Below are 26145 nucleotides of genomic sequence, written 5' to 3'. Positions count from 1 at the left end.
AGAACCCTCTCTGCTGCAGAGCTTAGACGCACAGGGAAGGGTGGCAAAGAGCATCAGATACAGCAACTGCAGCTAAAATGAAGAGCTAGAGAGATAGGATAACTAATGACAGCAGTCCCATATAAACAGAGCTGCAGTTGGGAAATTTTGAGAAAGAAATTGAAGTGGCAGTAACAGAAATGAAAAAGGAAGAGATGCCAGCAGTTAATGGGCTTGCAAGTGTAACCAAAGCACAGATAATCCTGTATCCTCACTGCTAAACCCAGGGATAAAATGTGTGGTTTGTTCTTTACCTCTTGGCTGTCCTCTGGACCCCACTGTCCAGGCGACCATATTTATATTTCGTTTTCTTCATCTGAGATTTCAGACTGCCTTCAGAATTGGAATCCTAAGTGACTGACCTCTAATGGGAAATTTGAGGACTTAAACACATTAAGTTCCACCCAGTTAGTATAGGTAACCTAAGTTAGTTGTGTCCATTAGACTGAGTAAGTCTACTCTGAGTAGAACTAGCACTGGATACAATGCAGGATCTAGGATTACATAACTCTTAACAGAAGATCATATAACCCTCAGCACGAAAAGTGCTTCACAATCCTTTTTCTCCTTATACAGCTTTGGGGCCATTTGAAACAGCCTGCTTTCTCTCACATTGATTCTAAGACGCATGTCTTAAAAATCCATGAGTGCCATTTTTTAATAGTTGCACATTAAGTCAATGTCATTCCACACACACCCCATCTCCCAGGGCACTTTGCAAGCAATATGCAAAATGGCACAGAAGTCACTGGCTTTTTAAGCACAACTCATTTAATAGTAATGAGGACTCTGGGCCCATGTGCAACTAAATCAGAGATAAAGGACCTTACGTAAGTGCAAGATGCTCTCACCCAAACAACAGGAGACACAAAACCTGCATAGCACCTCTCAGTGTGACAAACCCCAGCTGTTCCAGACATAGAAAATGCCTGTCTTGGCACAAGAGGACATTTCACAACCTGGACTTTCAGATCTCTCTCAGCTGAAATCCTGACAAATGCCTTAAACACTCAGCCATCCCAACAATACAGCAAAGCCCCAAGGGTTGGAATCCTGAACGATAAAAGCATGAGGCAAATTACTGGGCATCAATACGTTTCACACGATACTCGTGGAAAACCTGCTCTCATCCATCTCTCTATGAAAGGCAAATCATTACCTGATGGAATTGTGCTTTAATTTAAGGGGCAGGTTATAGGTTTTTGTTCCTCAAGAGCTTGAAAGGTGGTGAACTCTCATTTGCTGTAAGTTTTTAAATCAAGGCCACATATCAGGGGTGCTACAGAACTACTGAATTTCCTGCGTTGGTCCCAACTGTATCAATCTTCCAGGCTGACAAACTTACTGTGATTTTAACAGAGAAAATAAGAAAGAGGCAAACCGAGCAATAACCTAAGATATCTTACCCCAGATATAAGAAAAACTTTACAGAAGTCCAACACAGGCAATATCTGTAAAAAGCTGGCAGCTTCTAGAGTATCCTGAAGATTGTCCATGTTGAGAGAAAGTTTTGCAGTATAAATAAAATCAATGATCTTCTTTAAACCTATTTTGTTCACGCCATGGAGCTTAATGCACATTAAGTCTTGTTCTTTCATCCCACCTGAGAACAAAATTTAGATAAGATATAGTTAAAGCTTGAAAGAACTTCCCCTATAAAATTTCTTGTTCCAGAGACAAAGCCACTTCACACATAACCATTAGCTGGACGGGATAAACACACACCACAAGAATAATTCATGCCAAACACACACTTACGTGGCAGAACTTTTTTTAAAATGCAGAATGCACCTTATCACTGCTATCCACTGTACCTGTGAACATGGCCTTGAAGTAATCACTAGCAGATGCCATCATTGCCCTATGAACAGGAAACACTTCGTCACCATCGCCTGGCACAAGTGTCACATCACAAAGCAAACCTTCTATTCGCAGCTGGTCAAAACCCTACAAGAGAAAATATGGCATCAACAGCTCCACCCAGCTGCAAGAACGAGCTCTCTGGGCTGCAAAATAGAAAAACCACTCTACAATGGTTCAAATAAGTCCCACACTATTTTCTTTTTTACTTTAATCTATTTTATTTTTTTAATCTAAATATTTATAAAATCAACAAAAAAGAGAGAGAAAAATACAAAGTCCTCTATTGGGGTAGATCCTTACCCCTGTCTCACATGAAAAGGGGATGAACCCTCCCAGTTCTCACCTAGACGGTTTCCTTTCTTCTCCCAGCCTCCCACCCTGGGAGACCTTCACTTCCCTGACTCTCACACAGGGTCTTTCACCTTCTATCCATTACCTTCCTGTGCAATACCCAGAGTAGAGGACCTCAAAAAGGAAAGGCAAGCATAAGCCAATGTAAGGTGGATAGGAGAAAAAGAAAGCACAAGAAATAAAGATCATGTGTGTGTGTGAGAGAGAGAGAGAGAGAGAGAGAGAGAGAGAGAACAGTTAAAGAAATAAATAGAACTTCCAGTTCTCAGTCTGTCAAATGTGTGTGTGTGTGTGCGCGCACACACACATAGGATGATATCCAGCTGTGTTCCAGGATAATATCCAGCTGTTCCTCAATCTGCTAGGTGGCCTTTTCCCAATCTTCAACCCCAGGCATCTCAAGTCCATTCATTTTCCTTTCCACACAAGTCGTCCAAAAGGAGCTCTTCAATTGTTACTATCGCTAAATGTCAAGAACAGCCTTCCCCCAGCCCCATATAACAGTTATATCTCCAATAAATTCTTTTATCCATTATTAGAATAATAATCCATAGCTATTTACTTGTTGTATATTCATTAAATAGTACCCAGTTCCATATCTTCCAATCCCATTTCCTGCTGGCCATGATTTCCCACCCTAATTTGGAAATAAAGTTCCTTCCATTTCTGCTTCTTCCACTCTTTTTCCATAAGGAACGCCGGATGCCATTTTCCTCTGAATTCACTCCAACTTGCACACAGGATCCTTTCTCTCTCAGCTCTATCTCTGCCATATCAGGATGTTTCTTAATGTTTCTGTCCATGGTTTCGTTCTGCTCCCCAGCATCACAACTCTGTCTTTTGCCTGTTTCACTCCTCCAAGCAACTGTGTGGAGGTCTTCTCCATTCCATCATCTACTACCATTCCACTCTCATGTCCCAGCAGATCTTAATCAGTATTTTTTCCAAAGATCCTGTGTTTTCTTTGGTCTGATCTTTCTCTGATCCATTTCCATTCACCATTTTATGCATCTCAGCTTTGAGTTGCTCATTCAATAATTGCCAAATCACACTAACAATCTTTGCCGTATTGGGTTCTGTTAGTTTCCACCTTAACAGTCTGGGCCTTGAAAAGCTTCTCTCTTTAAGAGAAAAATGCTTTCCCATGCTCAGGAATGTAGTTTGTCTTCTGCCACCAGCAGCCCACAGAAATGACAGAGTTAAAAGTAATATAAGGTAACGATTCTTAACCAGCAGAGCAACCTTATCCGTTTGTTAACTTTCTTAATCTCAAATAGATATACTTTTTGTATTATTTTTTCAGTCTGTTTGTTAATGTTAATTAATGTCTCTTCTAATGCCAACATTCAATTCATGTTCCAGGTGAAAATTAACAGGCAGACAGATTACAATTTGGGTAATTCATCCCAATCTCAGAAGTAGCTGAAAGTGAGGTTTCGCTGACTTGATGCCCTGAGGGCTAGCCTTGAGGGCTATTATGTGGTGTCTGGCAGTTCCTCACTCTAAGACAGGAGCCAGCAAACTTTTTCAGCAGGGGGCTGGACTATATTTTGGGGGGGAAATGAACGAATTCCTATGCCTCACAAATAACCCAGAGATGCATTTTAAATAAAAGGACACATTCTACTCATGTAAAAACATGCTGATTCCCGGACCATCCACGGACCAGATTTAGAAGGTGATTGGGACGGATTCGGCCCCCGGACCTTAGTTTGTCTACCCATGCTCTAAGACATTTCCCACATCCAAAAACCTCTTGTCTCCACTGTGACGAACAGCTTTCTTCAGTAAATGTGAACTTAATCCCTTATTTTCCTCTCTCGAAACAGAAGGCATGACAACCAAGATTTATGTCTTGGCTATCACCAATCACCACATAATTATTTCTGCCAATCAATCACTAGTTAGCTATATTTCCTCCAGAAGTCTCACTTGCCCCACACTATTTGATAATCACTGCAACCCGAAGGAATGTCCCTGGTACTCAGTCCCTTAGAATTAGCTTTTACTCAAAAGCTGTTGATTTGAAGGAGACTAGGGTGGGGAAATGGTTTCGCTAGTTGCAAAGTAAAATTGAAGATGCTGCAGAATTGTTCCCCCGCTAAGAAAAGGATTCAGGTTGGAACAAGTTGCCAGAATGCAGACATGCTTACACAGGGCACAAACTCAATTTCTTCATATAATTAGGAAGACTTATTTTGGTCCCTAGCAGAATGTGAGCCCAACAGCACTTTCCAAGTCCACTCTACAGGTCCACAACTTATGATAATCCAAGGTTGGACAAGAGAGACATCTTCTAGCTCTGGTGGTATGTGTGTTACAAATCCAAGCTATGAACAGAAAACCCCTGGTCTAAAACCCACTTTCACCATGAACTCACTAGAAAAGACTCAAGCAGGCCATTCTCTCTTAGCCTCATCTTACCTATCTTCAATGTGAGGGAAATAATAATGCAAACCCACCCACTAGGCTGCCATTAACAATTACTGAGAGATGCACGTGAAGTATTTTGAGCGCTCTAAAGTGCTAAAAACTGCGGGAGGCAGTGGAAGACAGGAGTGCCTGGCGTGCTCCGGTCCATGAGGTCACGAAGAGTCGGACACGACTAAATGACTAAACAACAACAAAAGTGCTATATCAATGATAGATGCTGGCACTGCTATTCCATTCTCTTTCTCTCCCCCATACCTGCCAATTTCTCCTAAACACTAGGAGCTCCTTCTGCAACTTACTTCCCTGAACTGCCCCAAACCATCATCATTTCCTCTAGGGCCTCTATGTGAGGGAGTGGAGAAAGGTAGGAGGAAGAGTCTTATTCAGCCCCAATCTAGTATGCATGCACATTAAGGGATTCTTGTGGTAGGAGGGGTTATTGTTTTGTTTTTTGTTTTATTATGTATTCTGCATTCTCATTTGTATTTTTACAAATACAAGCAAATACAATCTTCGGATGAACAGCGGTATACCAATTCAATAAAATAAATAAATTCTTTTCATTCTGTTTTAGGCTGTCTGAGAACCACACATGCCTCACGAAAGCTTTTGGCTATACCTGCAACATTCCATTTCTAATACAAAAATCAGCAGAACACAATGCGAACATTCAGCTGGAGCAAGTTCCCAGAACACAGGCATATTTCCATCCCTATACTAACTCTCTTCCTCCATTAAATCAATGAGAGAGCAATGCGACCTATCCAAGGTGTGGGATTTAGCCTCATTTCACAGTTATTTGAAATGCAAGTCAAAGACCACACAGTAACAGCAGCAGATGGTTACTATAACCATGGTCACAGGATGTGTCTGGACTCCAGCACAGTGCACTGATGGATAATGAAATTGAATTGCCCATCGAAACATGCTCTGAGCCAAGGGAACAAAAAGGTAGTAGGAGCGAAATATTAACACTGAGAGACCGCTTCCCCTGGCAGATTCCCTGGAAGGCATCCATGTGTGATTCTTGGGGAAATGGCTCTCTCTGCTCGCACAATGTCAAACACACACTGTTGTCTCCTTTAATTCTAGCAAAAGGTCAGGTTTCCTGTTGCTGCTGCTAATCTGATCAGAATGTTTAATTGGCAGAAGAGGGAGAGAAGAAATTTCAGAAGCTAACAAGTAACAGGTACCCATGTGCCCTAAGGAAGGCAGAAGAGGAGAAGCATATATCATCAGCTACTGTAGAGACCACCACTAGTCTGAGAGAACCGTTGGGGCAGGAATTGGCACCTCCCTGTTTCCATGCGGCTACTTAAGATTTGTATGCCCTGTAGGAAGGCAGAAGAGGAGAAGCCCTGGTTAGGAGCACATACCTTCAAGCTCCCAAGCAGACCATGGGTTGGTGAGGAACTCACTTCTTTCGTATTTAATACCATTTGTTTGTTTTTACTACTTTTAAGTATCACCTTGGGTATAATAATAATAATAATAATAATAATAATAATAATAATAATAATTTTTATTAGGGTTACATAAATGCAACAAACATACAACTATGTACAGTGGTACTTCTGGATACGAACGGGATCCGTTCCAGAGCCCCGTTCGCATCCTGAAGCGAACGCAACCCGCGTCTGCGCGTCTGCACGTGCATGGGTCGCGATTGGCTGCTTCCACGCATGCGCGTGACATCGTTTTGACCGTCTGTGCATGTGTGAGCGGCGAAACCCTGAAGTAATGTGTTCCGTTATTTCTGGGTCACCGCAGAGCGCAACCCGAAAGCGCTCAACCTGAAGCAACTTCAACCCAAGGTACTGTACTTAATTACAAATGGCTGCAATGGCACTGGCAAAGCACACCAACAGAGAGATAAGGCATTCAACCTCAATAAGAACTTGTCAGAGAAGCACCCGTGAAATAAAAGGAACTCTCAAAAGGATGATATGGCTGTTCAGATCATGGTGTCAACTTACCTGGAGTACTACAGAACTATGAGTGTTGCTGGTGAAAAATCTTGTGGTTCCTGCCTTTGATGATTGTAGATGGGCAGACACACCCATATCGCTGCTCCCAATGGATACTTTCATGTGAGGGTCTTCCTCTTCAACCAGAGATCTAAAATGCAGAGCAGAAGGAAGCAACCTTAATCCAAAGCCTGCTTTTCATTCTGCCACATGAATGGTATGTCAAGCCAGAGACTTGTGGGAGGATCTAAAATGAGAACTGGATCAGATTCCTGCTAGACAAATGTTAAGTGTTCAAATGTGTCATGACTTTTTTTTTAATTTTCATGCTAGGTTTTGCTGCCGGCTGTGGTGGTGCTGGCAGAGTAGGATTCGTGGGGTACAAGTCCAGGACCATGCTCAGCAGAATGAGTAGGAGAGCCTTCAAACGCAGCACAGTTGGCTTACCAATCCTGAAGTAAGAGATTACATACTGCCATCTAAAATGCTGGGGAAGAACCTCGTAAAACCATTAAGTCCAGAGTCTAAAATTACTGAATCACTGCCAAGACATTAAAAGCTGTAACTGCATCAGGCTCTGGCAACCTTTCTTTAACAAAAATACACCCTTTGTGTACTTGTAAAGGTAAAGGGACCCCTGACCATTAGGTCCAGTCATGTCCAACTCTGGGATTGTGGCGCTCATCTCGCTTTATTGGTTGAGGGAGCCGGCGTACAGCTTCCGGGTCACGTGGCCAGCATGACTAAGCCGCTTCTGGCGAACCAGAACAGCGAGCCAGAAACGCCATTTACCTTCCCGCTGGAGCGGTACTTATTTATCTACTTGCACTTTGACGTGCTTTTGAACTGCTAGGTTGGCAGGAGCAGGGACTGAGCAACGGGAGCTCACCCCGTCACAGGGATTCGAACCGCCGACCTTCTGATCGGCAAGTCCTAGGCTCTGTGGTTTAACCCACAGCGCCACCCGCGTCCCCTTTGTGTACTTAGGAGGTGTCTAAAGAAAGTTTATTTACTGTTGGAAGGTAGACCATGGGGCTTTAGGAGGAAGAAAGCTCTCCATAACCTGTATAACCATTAATGCCCAAGTGGAAAACCATGCAAGTTGGCACCCCCTTATATAGGGCAGTTTCATAACATGTCTGAAGCACAACTGCCATTCTTACTGAGAAGTTATCTGAAGACTGTCAATATGCAGATAAAAACATTGGCCTCCAAATAAGTTTCAGAAATTACTTTAACTGCCCAAAGATGCAAGTGGATTTTAAATCCTTTTTGTACCTGCACTGAATAATTCCAATTCATATATCAATTTGTATATTAACATTTTTACGGAATTCTTGTAAACATTCATTTCTTGCTTTGAGTCAGTGAGACCACATCTATTTAAAGCCATTTCTGAAACGTGAGAATTTTTCAGGGGTTAGTCAAAACCATGGATAGTTCAGAGAGGGATCAACCTTAAGAAATACTAAACAAGTAACTTGGACCAAACAGTGAACACAGGTTCAAAACATGGGTGTGAAATACATAGAACGCACACTACAGAAATACAGACCGTATTTAGCAAGCCCATCATTTATCTGTACATGGGGACAGGTGGAAAGTGGTGCTTCTTTTAGCACACAATTCTGTTAATTACAATTAACAATTCAGAAGCAACCTGGGTGGAAAATCTCTAGTCACATTTTGATTAATTGCATAAAACATTTACACAACCCTAATCTAAGGATTTGCCTCCTTCCCTGTATTCCATGCCAGGAAATAAGTGTGACAAGTATAAGAAAGCAGGCATTAACATACTGGCGGAGAACAATTCCTATTAAAAATATCTTCAAAGTCCATAACCTCCCTGTACATTATTAAGCTACTCCAGTTTTGCCTTTCATAGAAGCAGCAAGTAGACAATATCAGACAGAAAAAGTTATATCCATATTAAAAACTGTTTGCACAAGAACTTAAGACTGGAGGTGGGGGAAGAATGGGAGCAACTAGCTTAACTTTGATAGAAGACCCCAGCAGTGACTCAATTAGGTGCTGAACACCCAACCAGCAGTCACATGTGATGCATCTTTGGTTGAACTGCAGCCTTTCAGCAGTATTGTTCAATTTCTAGAACACTGATTCTAGAAATCCTGCAAGAAAATTCCTCAGCAAATTAAAAGTAATATGCACTGGATTTTTTTCCAGTTTGCTCTGGAAATATTTCTGATGCCCTCAAGAGCAATTTGTCTATTTTACATGTAGAATCATAGAATCATAGAGTTGGAAGAGACCACAAGGGCCATCGAGTCCAACCCCCTGCCAAGCAGGAAACACCATCAGAGCACTCCTGACATATGGTTGTCAAGCCTCTGCTTAAAGACCTCCAAAGGAGGAGACTCCACCACACTCCTTGGCAGCAAATTCCACTGTCGAACAGCTCTCACTGTCAGGAAGTTCCTCCTAATGTTTAGGTGGAATCTTTTTTCTTGTAGTTTGGAACCATTGCTCCGTGTCCGCTTTTCTGGAGCAACAGAAAACAACCTTTCTTCCTCCTCTATGTGACATCCTTTTATATATTTGAACATGGCTATCATATCACCCCTTAACCTCCTCTTCTCCAGGCTAAACATGCCCAGCTCCCTTAGCCGTTCCTCATAAGGCATCGTTTCCAGGCCTTTGACCATTTTGGTTGCCCTCCTCTGGACCCGTTCCAGTTTGTCAGGGTCCTTCTTGAACTGTGGTGCCCAGAACTGGACACAGTACTCCAGGTGAGGTCTGACCAGAGCAGAATACAGTGGCACTATTACTTCCCTTGATCTAGATGCTATACTCCTATTGATGCAGCCCAGAATTGCATTGGCTTTTTTACCTGCCGCGTCACACTGTTGGCTCATGTCAAGTTTGTGGTCAACCAAGACTCCTAGATCCTTTTCACATGTACTGCTCTCAAGCCAGGTGTCACCCATCTTGTATTTGTGCCTCTCATTTTTTTTGCCCAAGTGCAATACTTTACATTTCTCCCTATTAAAATTCATCTTGTTTGTTTTGGCCCAGTTCTCTAATCTGTCAAGGTCGTTTTGAAGTGTGATCCTGTCCTCTGGGGTGTTAGCCACCCCTCCCAGTTTGGTGTCATCTGCAAATTTGATCAGGATGCCCTTGAGTCCATCATCCAAGTCGTTGATAAAGATGTTGAATAAGACGGGGCCCAAGACAGAACCCTGTGGCACCCCACTAGTCACTCTTCTCCAGGATGAAGAGGAACCATTGATGAGCACCCTTTGGGTTCGGTCAGGGTATTTGGTAATCAAAAATAAAAACTTTGAAACCTGTGCCATGTTTGCCTAATGTTGTTGCAATTGCCATCTATTCACGTTACTAATTAAATGGGGACTCCCCCTCCCCCCGCCCGAAGGAAAATAAAAACACTGGGGGAAAGTTTCCACCCCACACAACTGCAAGACTAGCATGGTCTGGAAAAAGGAAGCTGTAGTACTAACCTTCTCCTCATGATCCTAACTTCCTGTGTGCAGGGCATCCCTGATGTGTGGGAGCACCTTCAAAATAAAGTTTTTCTGACACTGAATTGCCAGATCTGCCAGGAGGAACCTAAAACACGGAAGCCCTCAGAACCTGAACTAGCCTAGAAAAATTGTGGATAGTTGGCAGGCCCACTAATCCAAAATTATACCTCGGACTTAAAAGGCAGCTTTAGAGTAAAGCAACCCCCCCTGCCCCATTGCAGTCATTCCGACAACACAATTTCGAACAGTGGAAAAGAAAGAGGGATTTTAATGGCATGGATAAAGATGCCAGGAAGCCACTGAGACAAATTCTACTTGCCAAGAGGAGCCAACCCTCACATTCTGAGTCTACCCATGTGTGGAACTTCTCTCTCTGCAGCGGGGAAGAGGCTTCAATGTGCCAAATCAAGCTTAGCATATCAGAACCACCTCCAATTTATCAAGCTGTGGATGAAGCATGCTTCGTACACGGCACAGAAAAGGAGGTAGGAGGAGAGCAACATCAGAACAGGCACTTCAACAGAAGTGCATGAAGCAGAGGAAGAAATCTCTCTTGCAGGGCACTGGGAGCATCCTTACATAAGGCTGTGAACCTTATGTGATGGAAATAACCTCATTGCCTGTCTCTGTGTGTAAAAATATTGGCTGTTAGGATATAGACGTATGCTTTCTTCCCTTGGAGCAGTGCCTCCAAAATCTTAGACCAAAGCCAGTGGTAGAGAATTTTCTCTCTTCATAAGAATTTAACATCATCAGTAAAATGCGGTTCCAACTGCGAGCTAGGCATTCAGATTTTATTTTTTACATTCCAAAACTGAAACACATCCTCCACTTTATCATCAGCTGCAAGTTATCAGGACAAATAAAACTAACCAGCAGGTGATCAGTTACCAGCAACTCATACCTCAATGGCCACAAATCAAAGAATTAGAATTCTTTTTTTAAAAAAGTCATTTCCCTCCAGCTAGGCTATCCAATTAGGTCAACTTTGCATGCACTTTCTGTGGGTTTATTAGCATGTTTTCTGAGGTGCAAATTAGGTACTGTTAACAAATGTATTTTATTTCTGCTCATTAATGCTGACATGACAAATATTACAATTCATTAGGTAAATGAATAATTTAAAAATATTTATCAGTGTTTCCTAGTGTGCATATTATATCAGAACTAGGAATTCCAAAAAAGAGGGGCGCTCATTCACTTTCTAATTAATTCTACTGCTCTGATCAATAGATGTCATTACATTAAAATGGGGGGGGGGAGAGCAGCCAGTTGGATTTTTAATCAACATAAAAGTCTGCAAAATGCAAACGTAATATAAAGATGTGTAGCTAGGACAATTCACAACAGCTGCAGATGAACAATATGTAATGAGGTGGGAAGAAGTCTGCTAGGCCCCAACATGCACCTCGGTCTGTATTTTTTAAAAAACAAAATACCCCCCCCCAACACACATTCATACCCTGAACACGCCATATCACCAACTACTTTTGATACACCCCTCATTTCATCACATGCATGGAAGACTGTTGGCAAGAAGGCAAGGTTTAAGGCCCCCCCTTGGTCATATGGAAGTGTAGGCACACCTTTTTCTCTCTATTCATTGGGCAATCATAGCTTTTAACATTTGATAATCTCTTATCCTGTTAGGGTTTAAAGTAGAGGTGGTTCCCTATTGGACACCATTCCTATACAGCCCTGGCTTTTCCATATCTCATGAAGATGAAAAGCTCGAACAATAAGCAGAGAAGACTGGAGTTCAGTTTGTGGTAACACAGAGTGACAAAAGGAAAGAAAATACTTTTAATAGAATTATACAAGTTATATACCTATTTAAAAGGTCCCCCCCTGGTCCCCCCCCCACAATCTTTGATAGTAAAACCATGAGCCTTGAACACAGAGCTAAGTAGGACTTGGGTGGCTCAGTCTAAAATGCAAATTAGGCAAACGGGTTCAGTGCCTAAATTTGCGGATGCATGCCTCAGCTATGTAAAAAGTACGAAAAAGAAACATGCCACCTACACTTTTGGACAAGGAGTACAGATGCAGCATGGCAGAATAATCTGTGCATTTTAAAGAGAAAAATCCTCCTCAAATAAATATTTTAATACACATTTAAAAGATGTATTCTCTTTCAGAGGTAGTATTTAATGCATGCTTGGTATATTTAAACGGCTGAGAATTATGCTGCAGCACTGAAAGTAGCGCAGAGCTGTCTTCTGATCCCTAGATCAGCCTGATTCAGATCAGGTTGTTTTGTGTAAGAGTTCGCAAAGACTGGATTCCTGCAAAATTCCTAGTTGATGCACACCTCACCCTCCATGACACTCAAGCTCAGTACCTTCTGAATGGTTGATGGTTGACTTAGTTGTGAGGTGAAATAAAAAAGTGACAGAATTTAAATGTCCAGAGTAGAAACACTGTAAGTCTTTTGAAGCAAAGCAAAATTACTGGGCACCTTAAAGTTTATTAAATGTATTATGGTACATACGATCGCGGACTACAGCCCCCACTATCACATGCCATGAAGACTCGTGCTAATGGTTTGGGAGAGAGAAGTGTCAAATCGCCATTTAAAATTAAAAACCAATTGTGCTTGTACTGCTGCTCGATGAAGTAGGAGAGGAGAGGAGCTATTTTAATTCAACAAGGCAATACAGTGGTACCACTACTTACGAACACAATCCATTTCAGGGTACCCCGAAAAGTCCGTAAGTAGAGCACTGCTACTGTGTGTGCGCGAAGCATGCAGATCACTTCTGCATGTGCAGTGAACCCAGAAGCAATCACTTCCAGGTTTGCCACATTCGTAACCTGAAAAGCTGCAACGTGAAGCAAACGTAACGCGAGGTATGAATGTAAAAAAAAAAAAACCATCAACCTTGTCTGACCCAAATAATTTCATATCAAAATAATTTTTAAAATCTGTGATTTGTACCTTCTAGTTTGAATCACCACTCATCTTAGAGGTTTGTTTGTTTGTTTGTTTGTTTGTTTGTTTGTTCGTTCGTTCTGTTCTATCATCATCATACTTTATTCTTCCATTTCTTACCCACTTTCACAATGAGGATCCAGGGTGGGTTACAAGAATACAATCCCAAAAACAATTAAAACAGATTGCAAATAAGAGAATAGGGTAGGTCCTAAAATACAGATCTCTGACACCGTAGGTAAGCATAAAGAGGCATCTCTTCAGCTTACAATGAAAGCTGTGTAATGAAGGGGCCAGACACACCTTTGTGCAGAGGGAATTCCACAAAATTAGGGGTTGCCATAGTGAATGTCCTCTCCCAGGCTATCACACACATACACAAACTTCTGAGGGTTGTAGAATTTCCAAGAGGGTTCCCTCTGTTTATTTCATCACGTAAGAGGGCCTGTAGAGGAGGAGGTGGTATTTCAGATATTTGGAGCCCAAGTAATTTAGTGCTTTAAACACTAATGTGGGTACCTTGAACTGGGCCCAGAAACAAATAATAAACAATTTCTAGCTGCAAAGCCACCAAGATGTTCTAACTCACATGTTCCTATGCCATGGATTCTCTTGTTATGCCTGGGCAAACTTCACTAATACTTTCTGTTTTTTAATGAATTCTGAAAACATGCACAAATTAAGCATTTGGACATTTATTTGCTTTGTTGTACAAAACTTGTTCTGGAGTCAGTGATGCGTAACAAGATTATCTGCCCACAAATGCCTCTTCTACAGCAGATCCAGAAGCTGTGGGGGCAGAGAGACTAGTATGCCGAACAGCTCCCTCATTTTTGTAAAACCAACTAGGAAGCAGGTTGAAGAATCAAATTTCAAGTATTATTAGAACAACTTTTATGATCACAAGCTACTGCAATGTAGTCAAGTCTTACAGTAATTACGGGTGCAGCACACTAAACACATTCATCTTATCACAAGTCTATAGCTACGTATCTATGTAGAACAGCATCAGCCCTAGACTAGCACAGCTGTTCTAGCTGGGGCTGATTTTTGTAGTCCAAAGCTTCTAGAGCAGAACTTTCCTAACTTTTCATGTTGTTGACACCCTTTTTAGACATGAATCGTTTCGTAACACAGTAATTCAGTTTTACTAGCAAACCAGAGGTTAAACTAACCCCTTTCCAGCCCCGGGAAAAGCGATGGCAACATTCGCACAACACGCCAACACACTAACGTGTCGCAACACAGAGCTTGGAAACCTCTGATCTAGAGGGTAGCAGGCTGGCAAAGGCCAAGTAGAAAGAGAAAAGGGTAAACTGTGGGCACACAAGTGCACCAGGAGGCATTGTGCAAGAATCGCTTCTGTGAACTTACAGACCCCCTTCCTCACCTCAGGAAAATAAAAGTACAGTAGTCTCATTTAAGGAATTTCATTGACAGTGCTCCTTATACATGGGCAGCAAAAAATCCCACTTGATCTGTAAAGACCAATGAATTTCAGTCAATTGTTTTATAAGGAAATCCATCAACAACAGCTATTTAGTAAAAGCACACAACCAGCAATTCTAGCTGCAAAATTCAAAACCAACCTAGAATCAAGAAATTCATATACTGTAGATGCAAAAGGGAAAGTACATTTCTGAATGAGGCAGAGGAGGTAGAATGATGGCATGTTAATCCTTTTCAAAAGTGTGGGCAATTGACAGACATGTCTGTTTTGCTTGTGACATGCTGTTGTCTGGATTGGATCGGTTGCTGGAGGAAGGACAGGTGCATCTATCACACATCTGGGATAGTAGATGGACACTGAGCTCTTCCACATTGCCAGGTATGCTATAGCACAATACCCTTCTTGCGTTAGTAGTCATGTGACCACCACCCTCTACTGCCTGGGGTTGATGGGATCTGGAGAGTGCCGCATTGGCTACTGTTTTTGTTTGTTTTTGTTTTTGTGGGTTTTTTTGTTTGCAAACTGCTACTAGAGAGGTTACATGTGGCATGTTTGAATTATCTCAAGGTAGCAGAGTAGAGAATCTTTACAAAATGAGATGTTGAATCCTCCCCATTTTAGGGCATAAATGACTAGATGCATTGGCAGATTGGGCAGTAACTCAGTTGGATTTTTTTGAAAGGCGGCTTCTTCAGTCTATGAACTGTGCTTTCAAATAGCTCTGCCTCCCTCAAGCCTACAAGAACATCTGTCTACAACTCAAACACTGAATCTAAAATACAGCATTTGGTGCACGGTAAACATTTGTTTGCTGGTGAAGTAAATTGGAGGGTTAGGCTGCAAGTAACTTAATTAAGACAAAAAGGCTGATGTAATTTTTAGCTTCACACTGTGTGACCAAAGTAGGCAGAAACCCTATAAGGAACAAGCAGACAAAGACAGATACGCACACACACAAGCTACAGTTAATCCTTCTCAAAACCGAATAATAGTAATGGTTTACTATAGAAAAATAACTCTGAACAGGAGAGAATGCAATTCTACTAGTGATTGATTATTGCATTTCAACTATGACAAATTAAAATAAAGGCTCTTTTTAAAATAACTGACAAAAGTCAATGCTTCTTTCAAGTGCCTTGATAGGATAGGAGAGAGGCCAACAAGACTACACTGGGGAAAAGTTCATATCAGCATTTCCTAAGCCACTTTCTTAATTGGGCATTTGCTGCACTTCTCTCCCTGAAAAATGAGGATGACTCACAGTCCCAGGCAGGAAATAGGGCTTGCGCTAAACCCAAGAACAATTACAGCACAGCACTTGCCTGCAGAGCTAACTGATCAGAACTCTGTTCTTTTAACCTTGTCACAGGCAGACTGGGGACAGCTATTTGGCTGGCCAGCACACCTCCTCCTTACTGCCTCTTGGGTCACAATCTCTCTGCCTCCAGAATGCTCATGTTCATGTGCTAAAATCGAAGAGACCAGCACAGTCCAGCAGCAACAACAGTTTCCAGTGGGAGGAACGAAAGAGAAACAGGTCAACATAAAAAGATAGAGAACAAACAAGATGTAAACTGAGTCGGTACATGTGCAGGTAAGTTCAAGGCTTTTATGGCACAGCAGCCATAAGCAAGTTTTTGCTGTGAGCAACCAACTTCCTTCAGCTTATGCATAAACTTTACTTCCAACATATCCCATTCATTCCTAAGGATTCAAAGGAAGGCAAACATGAATCTAGGCTCCCAAAATGCAATTTAGATCAGGTGACTGCAGGCACAGAAAAATTCAACACGCAGATGAAAAATGTGGACACATAACTCAAGATGGAATGCTACAGAAAGTGCTCTGCTCTGCTCTGATACAGTTGTCATATCTCAAAAAGTAAAAACCAGGACACCCTGAAAGTTATTGAACTTTTTTTAGACAAACCCCAAAGTTGTTGAGCCAAATGAACAAAAACGTGAAGTGAACGCAATGTTTTGGTTTACTTGCTGAAGATCCAAGATAAACTGCCACCTTCCAGAAATTCCCCCCAGACATCACTTCTGCCCTTGAAATCCTGGTAATGTCCAGGAAATCCTAGACTTATGGCAACCCTAGCTCTGCCTAGCATACTGCAGTCCTCATGCGACTTCAGCTCAACCCCACATGCAGGGAATGCCCACCTGTTGCCCTTTACTCTCCTACCATTTTTCTTTGTCTCAGTAATACATGGATACTGAGGTAGAAGAGATACGCAAAGCAATGGGATGGGGAAGGCAGAGCAAAAATGCTTTTCCTTCAGAATTGGAAACTGCCTTATATAAGGCAGACTATATGGCAACCTAGCTCAGTAGTGGATACTCCAACTGGCAGCACATCTACACATCTCCTCGGAAAGGAATGTGTGAGGTAGGACTGTGTCTGGTGCTCTACACATTTTGTATCAGGATTATGTACAAGTTTTCCCTTTGGTTGTTATGTGAAGTTCAAAAACCCAGATCCACACGTCAACTACCGTATTGGCCTGAATATACCGTATGTTTCTGTGTATAAGTCACCCCTGTGTATAGGATGCCCCCTATTTTGGGGGACTCAAAATTAATAAAATGGGGGGAGATTGCCCCTCTGTATAAGACTACCCCCCTTTTTAACATTATCTTTTAGTAAAAAAAACAAAAACCTAGTCTTATACACGGAAAAGTATGGTAAGCCTCACTTTTTTTCCAAATTCTGACTGTGAAAAGTTAAAGTGTAGCTTAAAGTCACAATGTTACAAAAATTGGCTTTTACAATATCGCTGCTGAAACAAACATCCAGTAAAATGGAATAGGTGTGAGTGCTTGCTGAATTTTAAGGGAGCAGCTTATATTCAGGTATTGTCTTTTTTTCTTTCCCCCCTTTTAATTTTAAAGGTGTGGCTTATATTCGGGTGCGGCTTATATTTGGGCCAATACAGTATATATCCACCACCTCTGCTGTGAACCTGCTGAAGCAGCACTGGGTAATTTTCAATCTTTCCATTTAAAAAGCACTCAACCATCTCAAGAAAATAACTGGATTGGAATCTAGTACTCTCAAAAATTATAGATGAGGTGCAGGTCTGATAAGAACAGGTATAAAATCCAGCCAAAAACTTGCTGAAAAGGGAAGATCTAAACTAGGAGATGGAGAACCACCAGAGATGAGGCAAGAGTAAAGTTTTCCTGGGTAGGAAGTGCCATAACCCAGATGCAGTCACAGAAAAGGCTCACTGCATTCCTGTCAATCACACCTCAAGCACTGATGGGACATGAAGAGCAGCCTTCAAAAAGGTTCACAACAGAGTAGTCCTTTAGTCATCTTGCACCCACTCTTCCTTTGATCACCCTAACATACTTTGCTGTTCTATTCAACAGGGGCATCTGAGACACTTAATTTTTATTCAAGTCACAGAATCTGCCTTATTTCTCATCAGCACCTCTTAAATAGGGGAAGCAAGAAAGTTCATGGCACTATACCATGCACATCTCAAACCACAGCAATAAAGTCAGTACTGAAGCAGCTCATCCTCTTCTAACTCCAAAGATTTGCCATGGTCTTTGGGGACGGGACTGAACAAATGTCTAAAACCAGAAATAAAAATAAACTCAGTGTACATTACTCAATGCCAAAACACGTATTTACTGAAAAACAATTTTTATCTTAGCTTGAATGACAGCATTAGATTTTCAACTGACATAGTGCAAAGCAGTTTGCAAGGTAACACTGGGAAGATAGGGACAATATTTGCCCACAAGGGACTACACAAGATGCGAACTATGTGCTAGTGTGAGGGGGGGATGGGAGAAAGACACTTCATTAGAGAGCCTGATAGAGCCCAAGAACAACAGGGCTGGCTTAAAGTACTCCCAGCTCCATCTTCTGGTCTGCTGCCTTGGTAGTACAGGGACTATGACACTGGAATCCAGCTGCCAAGGTTTCCAGGCATGCGACCTTTAATCATCTATAATCCCCCTGACTTTGTGCAGCAACAGTGGCAGAGAACTCCACCATCAATAGCTTGAGGCCAGGACTCATGTTCATAGCCTCCAGGACTATGATTGATCTACAGTCTCTTACTCATAGCCACAACTAGAAGACAAAAAAGCTCCTGGACCATTTTTGAGAAGCTGTGTCTGGATTTCTGTTTGATGTGGAGACTTCCCAACAGGAAAGCTCCCCTGTTGTAAGGCGGCAGTCAACCTTGTTCACTCAGTTGCTTTCTGGATTCCCTTTACATCTGTGGCAGGGAATGGATGTCTGCAAGGGGACCTGAAGGGAAGTGCTGGCATCTTCAAAAGGACATTTCACCAGTCCTTTGTTTTGGCTGTCATAGTTAAGCAGGAGGATTTCACCTCTGAGTTTTACTACAGTGATTCCACTAGCATTCCACAGAAGTATCCTTTCCCATATTGGACACAGATAAGGCATGATCTGGAGGGATAGCCCTTTTTAAAAGATTTCTACCAGACCCATTTCTGGACCTCACTGAATCCACACTAGCACCAGTTGGATAAGAGATAGGGAAAGTTTTCTTGGTAATCATGGTATTTAGCTTTTCTAACTCTGATAATTGGGTAGCTTTTAACTGATCTACATTGCACAGAGAGGACATAGCAAAAAAAAACAAAAAAAACCCACAGGATATCTACTAGGCAGATATCTCAAAAGGTTTCTCCAAGTGCAAAATCCATTCTCATCCACTGTATTCTTCCACGGGGGGTGGGGGTGGGAAAGTCATTTCTGGCTGCAGCAGCTATGTAGAAACAAAAACACTGCATTCTATTGGGGCAGGGAAGAGGCTAAGGAGAAGACTTCATAGCTTTAGTGAGGTTTAGATTAACTAGCACTGCAGATCCTGTTCATTCGCCCCCAGTCTGTGACCACCTGAGTTGGCAGCACTTACAACCACCCACAATTCATATTTTGTCTTAACTTACTTGCTTTCCACTGTTTGCTGTTGCCACTTTCCACTCTCAAGTCCTCTGGCACACAAAGAAGAGATGTGGACAAATTGAGACACAGGAGTTTCACAAACAAGAATTAGAGAGCTGTGTGCTCTGCTCACCTTTGGTGAACAGACTCATGGAGAATTGACACTCACACAATCCACTGAACAAACCTACATCACAATGATCAGGTATAAGGAGAGGCTGCCCATTTTTTTATTCCTTCTGCCCTACGAAAAAAGGAGTGCTTTCCTATCAATAGGATTTCCAAGCAGAAAACATTCACCCCACAGTCACAAAGCTTGGGGCATTCTGAAATCCTATTGTAGAACATATTCTACCAAACAAAAACTTGAAAAACATTTCAGGTCTGCAGTAGCCCTCATACACTGTATTCTGACATTAAGTGGTTGGTCCTTTTAGTCCTGATTTAATACGTTTTGAATTATAGCCCACCAGACACCAAGTGCTAAGGGCAGGTAGCAGTGGTTTGGCATGAGCGTGGGTATGCCAATAAACATATGCATGGCATAATAGAAGTTTTTAGTCACCAGTATAGCAATGCCAACCCCCTCCCTAAATAGAATGCAGAATGGAAGACAAAGTTACTTTTAACTAAAGTATAAACACCTATCACAGGAATATTTACAACAGAGCAGTTTGTAAGGACCTCTAGAGAATTTTTATATTATTTTAAAACAATACTTAAGCAACCTTCTACAAGCTGAAGCTTACACACCTATGAATGAAACCCAGTTTTCACAGAGACAATTGTGGCTTCTCACCTACAGTTGAAGCTGCCTTCTGAACATTTATGCCTCATGTATTGCTGTATAAGAGCTGGACAATGCACCAACCATGCACAGTTCTGTTCAACACTGTATTTTTTATATGCTGCCTCTACAGAAAACAATGGCAGCAAACTCCCTTTGTGTAAGTGGTAGGCACACCAGAAATTAGCCTAGAGCAGAGTTTCCCTTTCTTTCCAATATTTTTTAAATCCACAACAGTGCTGATCACTAGGCAATGCCGGTTCTCTCTGAAATATGAAAATGCCTGAAAACCCTTAGCACAAAGCCATTTCCCCCTCCCGATGCGTCACACTCAACAATTTGCTTTCAAGCTTCAGAATTATGATACTATAATTTTTAGATGCTCCAAGTTAGTAAAAAGCTTTTTTTAAAAAAAGGTATTTCAGCAAAATGATGCTGCTAATCATATTTGCCCAACAAAACTGATGAGCAATTTGCTCCTTTGTGATGTTGGTAAGTATACAAGCTGAAAGCATCAAGTTACCACATTTCATTCATGCAACCCTCAAGGAGAACTGCCTCAATGCTGGCTGAGCATATATTTTGTGTTTTGTAAGTATGAACCATGGAAGCTCTTCCCACCATGGCTCATTTATTAATGAGCACTACCAGAACCAAGTTAACTTCTCCTTACTGCATTCATTTTTTGCAGGCCATGTGTGGTGCTCAATGTCAGTCAGAAAAACACAGTCTATTAAAATGCCACAGTGCCCTTTAAAAATATGAATCCTAAGCCCAATCAAGGCATATCTGGCAGTGGCAACATTTAATTTTTGACTTCTGCTTTGACTTCTAAGGAACAGCTAAAGAACGGGTAAAAAACTGCAGTCAAAGGAAGCAATTCCAATATTTCACAGTGCCACACTCACACACACAATACAGAAATGACATAATGGTAGGCATTACATACATATTCATTTTTAAAATTAGCTATAAAAAGGAAGATCTGGGTACTGATGATTCTGACTTGCTCACGTAAGATCTTTAAGGACAAATGATCACACAAACTTTGACAATAGGCACCGAAAAGGAATTATGAATGTGGCCAAATCTGCACCATTTCTCTGCTTTTTCAACAAAGGAACAACTCAACACAACATCCATCATTTGGGGAGGGGAGAAAAAATGGGAAACTGACAACAAAAGGAGTGTTAAATTTTAGAGGTTCTAATGAAAGAAATGCAAGGTTAGAAATAAAAATTCTGAGACCAATGTCACATCAGGGCACCACGTAAGAAAAGGGGGGGAAAGGAGGGGGGTTATGTCTCACAAAACAAAAGCCCGGGGAGGGGGGGATGTAATCTCACAAAAGAAACCCCACCTTAAAATAGCCTCAGTTCACTCACTTACATGTATGCTGGAGAAAGTGGCGACGACCTGGATGTTTTAAGCACAGGAACTGGGAATTTCCACATAGCAGGAGAACTCGTTTTCCATTTCAATGGCATGTTGGTCACCACGATACTACAATAACAGCAAACAGCGTTTCCATAACAGACTACCAACTTGGACTTCCATTCCAGACACACGCTACTGGCACAACGGTGGCTGCTGAAGCTCGGAACAAGCCGAGCGAGCTTGCCAGTGAGCTTAAACCAAAGCTTCCAGTCTGAAAAAAGGGGTTGAGAGGCATCTCATTTTAAACCCTGCTGTCCCCTAAAGCAATAAGGCGATTCTATCACTCCAACTCGAATAGTGCCACCTCGTTAGAGAAGTGTTGACTGCAGTATATGTTCAACAGAAAGAAAGAGGGGGGGGGGGGAGAGAGAGAGAGAGAGAGAGAGAGAAGCTGCACTTTACAAGTCACCACAATGCAGCTTTTTTCTATAAAAAGAATGCCTCTCCACCCCCCCACCCCAAGAACAAGCCTGTAGTGCTATTGTTCTACCTTCACAGTCACACTGCAGCACCATACTACATTCTGTACCTATTAACCTGATTTCTGACCAATAGTAGCAGGGTGGGAAAGGGGAAGGGGAAAAAAAGATGGGATCCATAATGAAAACGAAGCAACATACCGACTCAGTACACACTTGTCATCCTCTGAACATTCTTCATTTGAGCTGCAACAATACAAGTGGGAGAGAAATCTCAGCATAGCCCTGGGCCAAACGACAGAGAGATCAGTGACCAAACAAAGCAGCCTGTTTTGCTTCCGTGCAAGCCAAAGAATGCAAGGATGCCATTGTGGCAAAAGCCTATTGCATAATAACAATAGTATATTTTTGCTTTTGTTTAAGAAAAAAAGGAAAATAAATGGGGAGGAGAAGAGAAAAAACCAGTCTTTCCTAATCCATAGTCAGGGCGACCGAACGACCGAACAAGGATACATATCTGCAGATTCCTGCATGTTCTTCCACAAAGCTTCGGATTCAAGGCACTGTCATTTTCCCTATTCTCTGCTTCCAGGTGAGATGAGTAAAAACCCCATGCATTTTTACAATATGCTCAGGTGACATGAATATTGCTCTCCGTCTTCTGTCTGCAGCAAATGAAGAGCAATGTGCCGCTAATAACTGTCCTTGCAGGAACGCGATCAACAATCAAATAGAGCAGCCCCCCCCCCCCAAGAGCTCACAAACTGCCTCAAGTCCTGACGAAGCAGCCGGACACGCAGGTGTCCGTCACACATACCCAAACACAGCCCCTGAGGTCTGGTGGTGACCTCCAGGGGCAAGCAGTTACCATGTGTGAGAGCGCGTGCGCATTTTTTAAAAGCGCACTTAAAGCACACACATAAATTTATCTGCTTTATGAAGGCATCTCTGACAGAGAGCTTGTTAGGGTAAGGGTAAGGGAGAACAGAAAGGAATTTCACCCCAAACCAAGCAGTGGCTTGACTGACCTGTTAGGTGTGTCTACAGCAATTCCCATGAACAAGTGCTAACCATTTGCATACTATTGTAGAAGGGTCACAAGTGGACTCCAATATTGATTTTTATGGACTTGATGTGTCTCCTTCTCTCTCATCTCTCTGTGGTGAGGAGCCACTAGAGCAGATTTATGTTCAGTAGCATGCATGACCTGAATGTTTCCTCAGCGAAAAGTCTAAATACTGTATAATGGAAAAGGCTATGAAAGCAATAATGCTTTTTATTTAATAATGCTATTTCTGTTCAGCTTCATTTGCATTGCAGGAAGGAGGCACTAGCAGAAAGGGCTCTAAGATTTTTGTGTTCAAGTCCCAAGCTGCAAGGAGAACTGTAGCTATGGGCAGGTATCCAAGGTACAGAGGCATATGACATACCAACACAGAGAGCTGAACTGAATGTTGCTGGGCCTATAAGCCCTAACCCAAGGAGAACAATCTTTTAAGCAGCCTTCTTAAAGCAATGGAGGGGGAGGACATGTTAATATCACAAACGCTACTGAAAATTAGCAAGATAGGGAGTTCAAAGATGTGGGGGTAGAAGGTAGATGCACATGCCACATGTGACACTGTGAGCATATTCAGCTCTGGATTTTCATTCTAAGGAAGAAAACTTGACACTCCAGAGATCTGGTTTTGCTGATAAGACCAGCCAGATTTGTTGCCAATAAAAGCAGATTTACTGAAGCATGCAGCCAACGCCAAAGGCTGCATTCACAGAACTGGATAAAGTCACACATTTACATGCTGACTGATGCCTACTTTTCAAAGCGTGTACTACCAACAGTGTATGAACTGGTCTCATTTGCATAGATCACTCCACACTGGACCCTGCCGTCACTCATGAATCCTTTGCATCATGCAGCCAAGCACCATTGGCTAAACTTAACACTGTACACATTACATAATCATTGCTTCTCTGCCAGATCACTGGTGTGTTTCACACATTTATTTTTTAAAAAGCAAGATTAATGATCAAGTTCAGTACTAAAAGAGTGTCTTTCATCTACTGACACCTACAGAAGACAAGAGCAGCAAGGTCACTGCTGTTCAACCTCAAGCGTTGCCTAGCTGTGGCAAGCAAGACACAAGACCTGCTGCTTGTGGAGTAACAGAATATGTTACAGAATATATCTGCTATGTGCCTATGTGCCAGTGCACTAAGGGGTGGTGGTGGTAGTGGTGGTAAATTGATGCTTTCCAATCTTCCTCAGTGCCGGAGTCTGGTCAAGTCTGGTCAAGAAGGTGCCATAAGAGCTATGCAGTCACAAGGGCACTATTGCCAACCAGGGGCCAAGATCCTCACTGCTCATCAGCACTGACCCCTTGGAGGCACTGCAGGGCAGAAAGCCACCATGCAATTTGATCAGGGAAATGGCTTGTCTACCTTGTTTTCCCTTAGAGGCTCCCAGTCCTCCTCCATTACTGTAAATCAAACAATTGCTATTTCACAGAGCTCACCAATACGGTGGTACCTTGGGTTACATACAATACGGTGGTACCTCGGGTTACATACACTTCAGGTTACATATGCTTCAGGTTACAGACTCCACTAACCCAGAAATAGTGCTTCTGGTTAAGAACTTTGCTTCAGGATGAGAACAGAAATCGTGCTCCGGCGGCAGCAGAAGGCCCCATTAGCTAAAGTGGTGCTTCAGGTTAAGAACAGTTTCAGGTTAAGAACGGACCTCTGGAATGAATTAAGTACTTAACCTGAGGTTACAGATAGGTAGCCGTGTTGGTCTGCCATAGTCAAAACAAAACAAATTCCTTCCAGTAGCACCTTAAAGACCAACTAAGTCAGTTCTTGGTATGAGCTTTCGTGTGCATGCACACTTCTTCAGATACACGGTCTGTGTATCTGAAGAAGTGTGCATGCACACGAAAGCTCATACCAAGAACTGACTTAGTTGGTCTTTAAGGTGCTACTGGAAGGAATTTGTTTTGTTTTAACCTGAGGTGCCACTGTATTAGTATTAACAGTTCCAGCAACTCATCAATTCTGCTCCTCTCCAAACAGACCTTTGCCTTCAGCCCATACTACCAATGTGTAAGAACAATAAAGCTGTACAGCCAACTGAAGCAAAGGATAAAATGCAAGCCATTTCAGAACCTACCCCTAACCCCCCTCCCAAAAAAAGAGCTGATCTCTGAAAAAAGGCAACACACCTTCCTCAAGGCAACACATTGGTTTGGAATCTTCTGGAACAATTACCAGTACTTCTTCCAGTGGGAACAGAGTTAATCAAGCCAAATAATCACCAACACTGCAGAAATTCAAGAAAATGCTCCACTCGGGAGACTAAGTGATTGGGTTGTTTCAACTGTTCTATATATTGGGAAGGGGCGGCAATGTTTCCCCCAGATGAGACCATTATTAACACTCTTCATCTTGGCATGGGATTTAGCTCACATATCTCAGCTGCTCAGTTTTCTAGATAAGCCTTTTTCAACCTAGGGCCCTCCAGGCTGTGTGGACTACAACTCTCATCAGCCCCAGCCAGGATGGCCAATGGTCAGGGAAGACAGCAGCTGTAGTTGAAAACATCAGGAAGACACCAGGTTGGAGAAGCTTGCTCCAAACAACCAGGAGCATCTATCATTCTGAGGAGAGCTGTAGGTGCTGGAGCCACCTAGAGATGGGCATCATACTTTCATCATACTTCAGGAAGACCCACTGAAATCATTGGACTTGTTACTTAAGCCCACTGACTTCAATGGGTCTACTCTGAACATGATTTAGCTGGATATCACTCAATATTTCTTGATAAAAACATGTATTGCACAACTCAGTTAACATATCTGATCAGATGCATCATATCATCAAAACAGTTACAACTTAGTAACCCCATCTGAAATCCTCACTCTATAAAGAGTTATTTCAAAATAGGGCTCTGTCTTCTGTCAGGAGGACAGACTAGATACACTTTTCAGTCCCTTTCAACACAGCGATGCTAAATCACAATGAAAACCTTGG

General features: G+C 42.2%; 1 protein-coding gene across 7 annotated transcripts in view; it reads right to left on the bottom strand.

Annotated features, from left to right (window-relative positions):
• KLHL13 (kelch like family member 13) overlaps nt 1–26145 on the bottom strand; it is a 76323-nt gene that overhangs the window by 22561 nt on the left and 27617 nt on the right. For 3 of the 7 annotated variants that reach the window (XM_081846756.1, XM_081846757.1, XM_081846759.1), the window contains 3 exons: nt 6663–6804; nt 1854–1986; nt 1446–1642 (listed from right to left, as the gene is read on the bottom strand). In XM_081846756.1, coding sequence (XP_081702882.1) covers nt 1446–1642; nt 1854–1986; nt 6663–6804 — 472 coding nt within the window. Of the gene's footprint in view, nt 1–1445; nt 1643–1853; nt 1987–6662; nt 6805–21649; nt 22049–22317; nt 22413–26145 lie in introns of those variants that run through there. The other 4 variants (XM_081846754.1, XM_081846758.1, XM_081846755.1 and 1 more) reach the window with 4 other exon arrangements.

Source organism: Podarcis erhardii, assembly GCF_964252035.2.
Source record: "Podarcis erhardii genome assembly, chromosome: Z".
In the NCBI taxonomy this organism is placed as follows: domain Eukaryota; kingdom Metazoa; phylum Chordata; class Lepidosauria; order Squamata; family Lacertidae; genus Podarcis; species Podarcis erhardii.
This window is presented reverse-complemented; position numbering and strand designations above follow the sequence as displayed.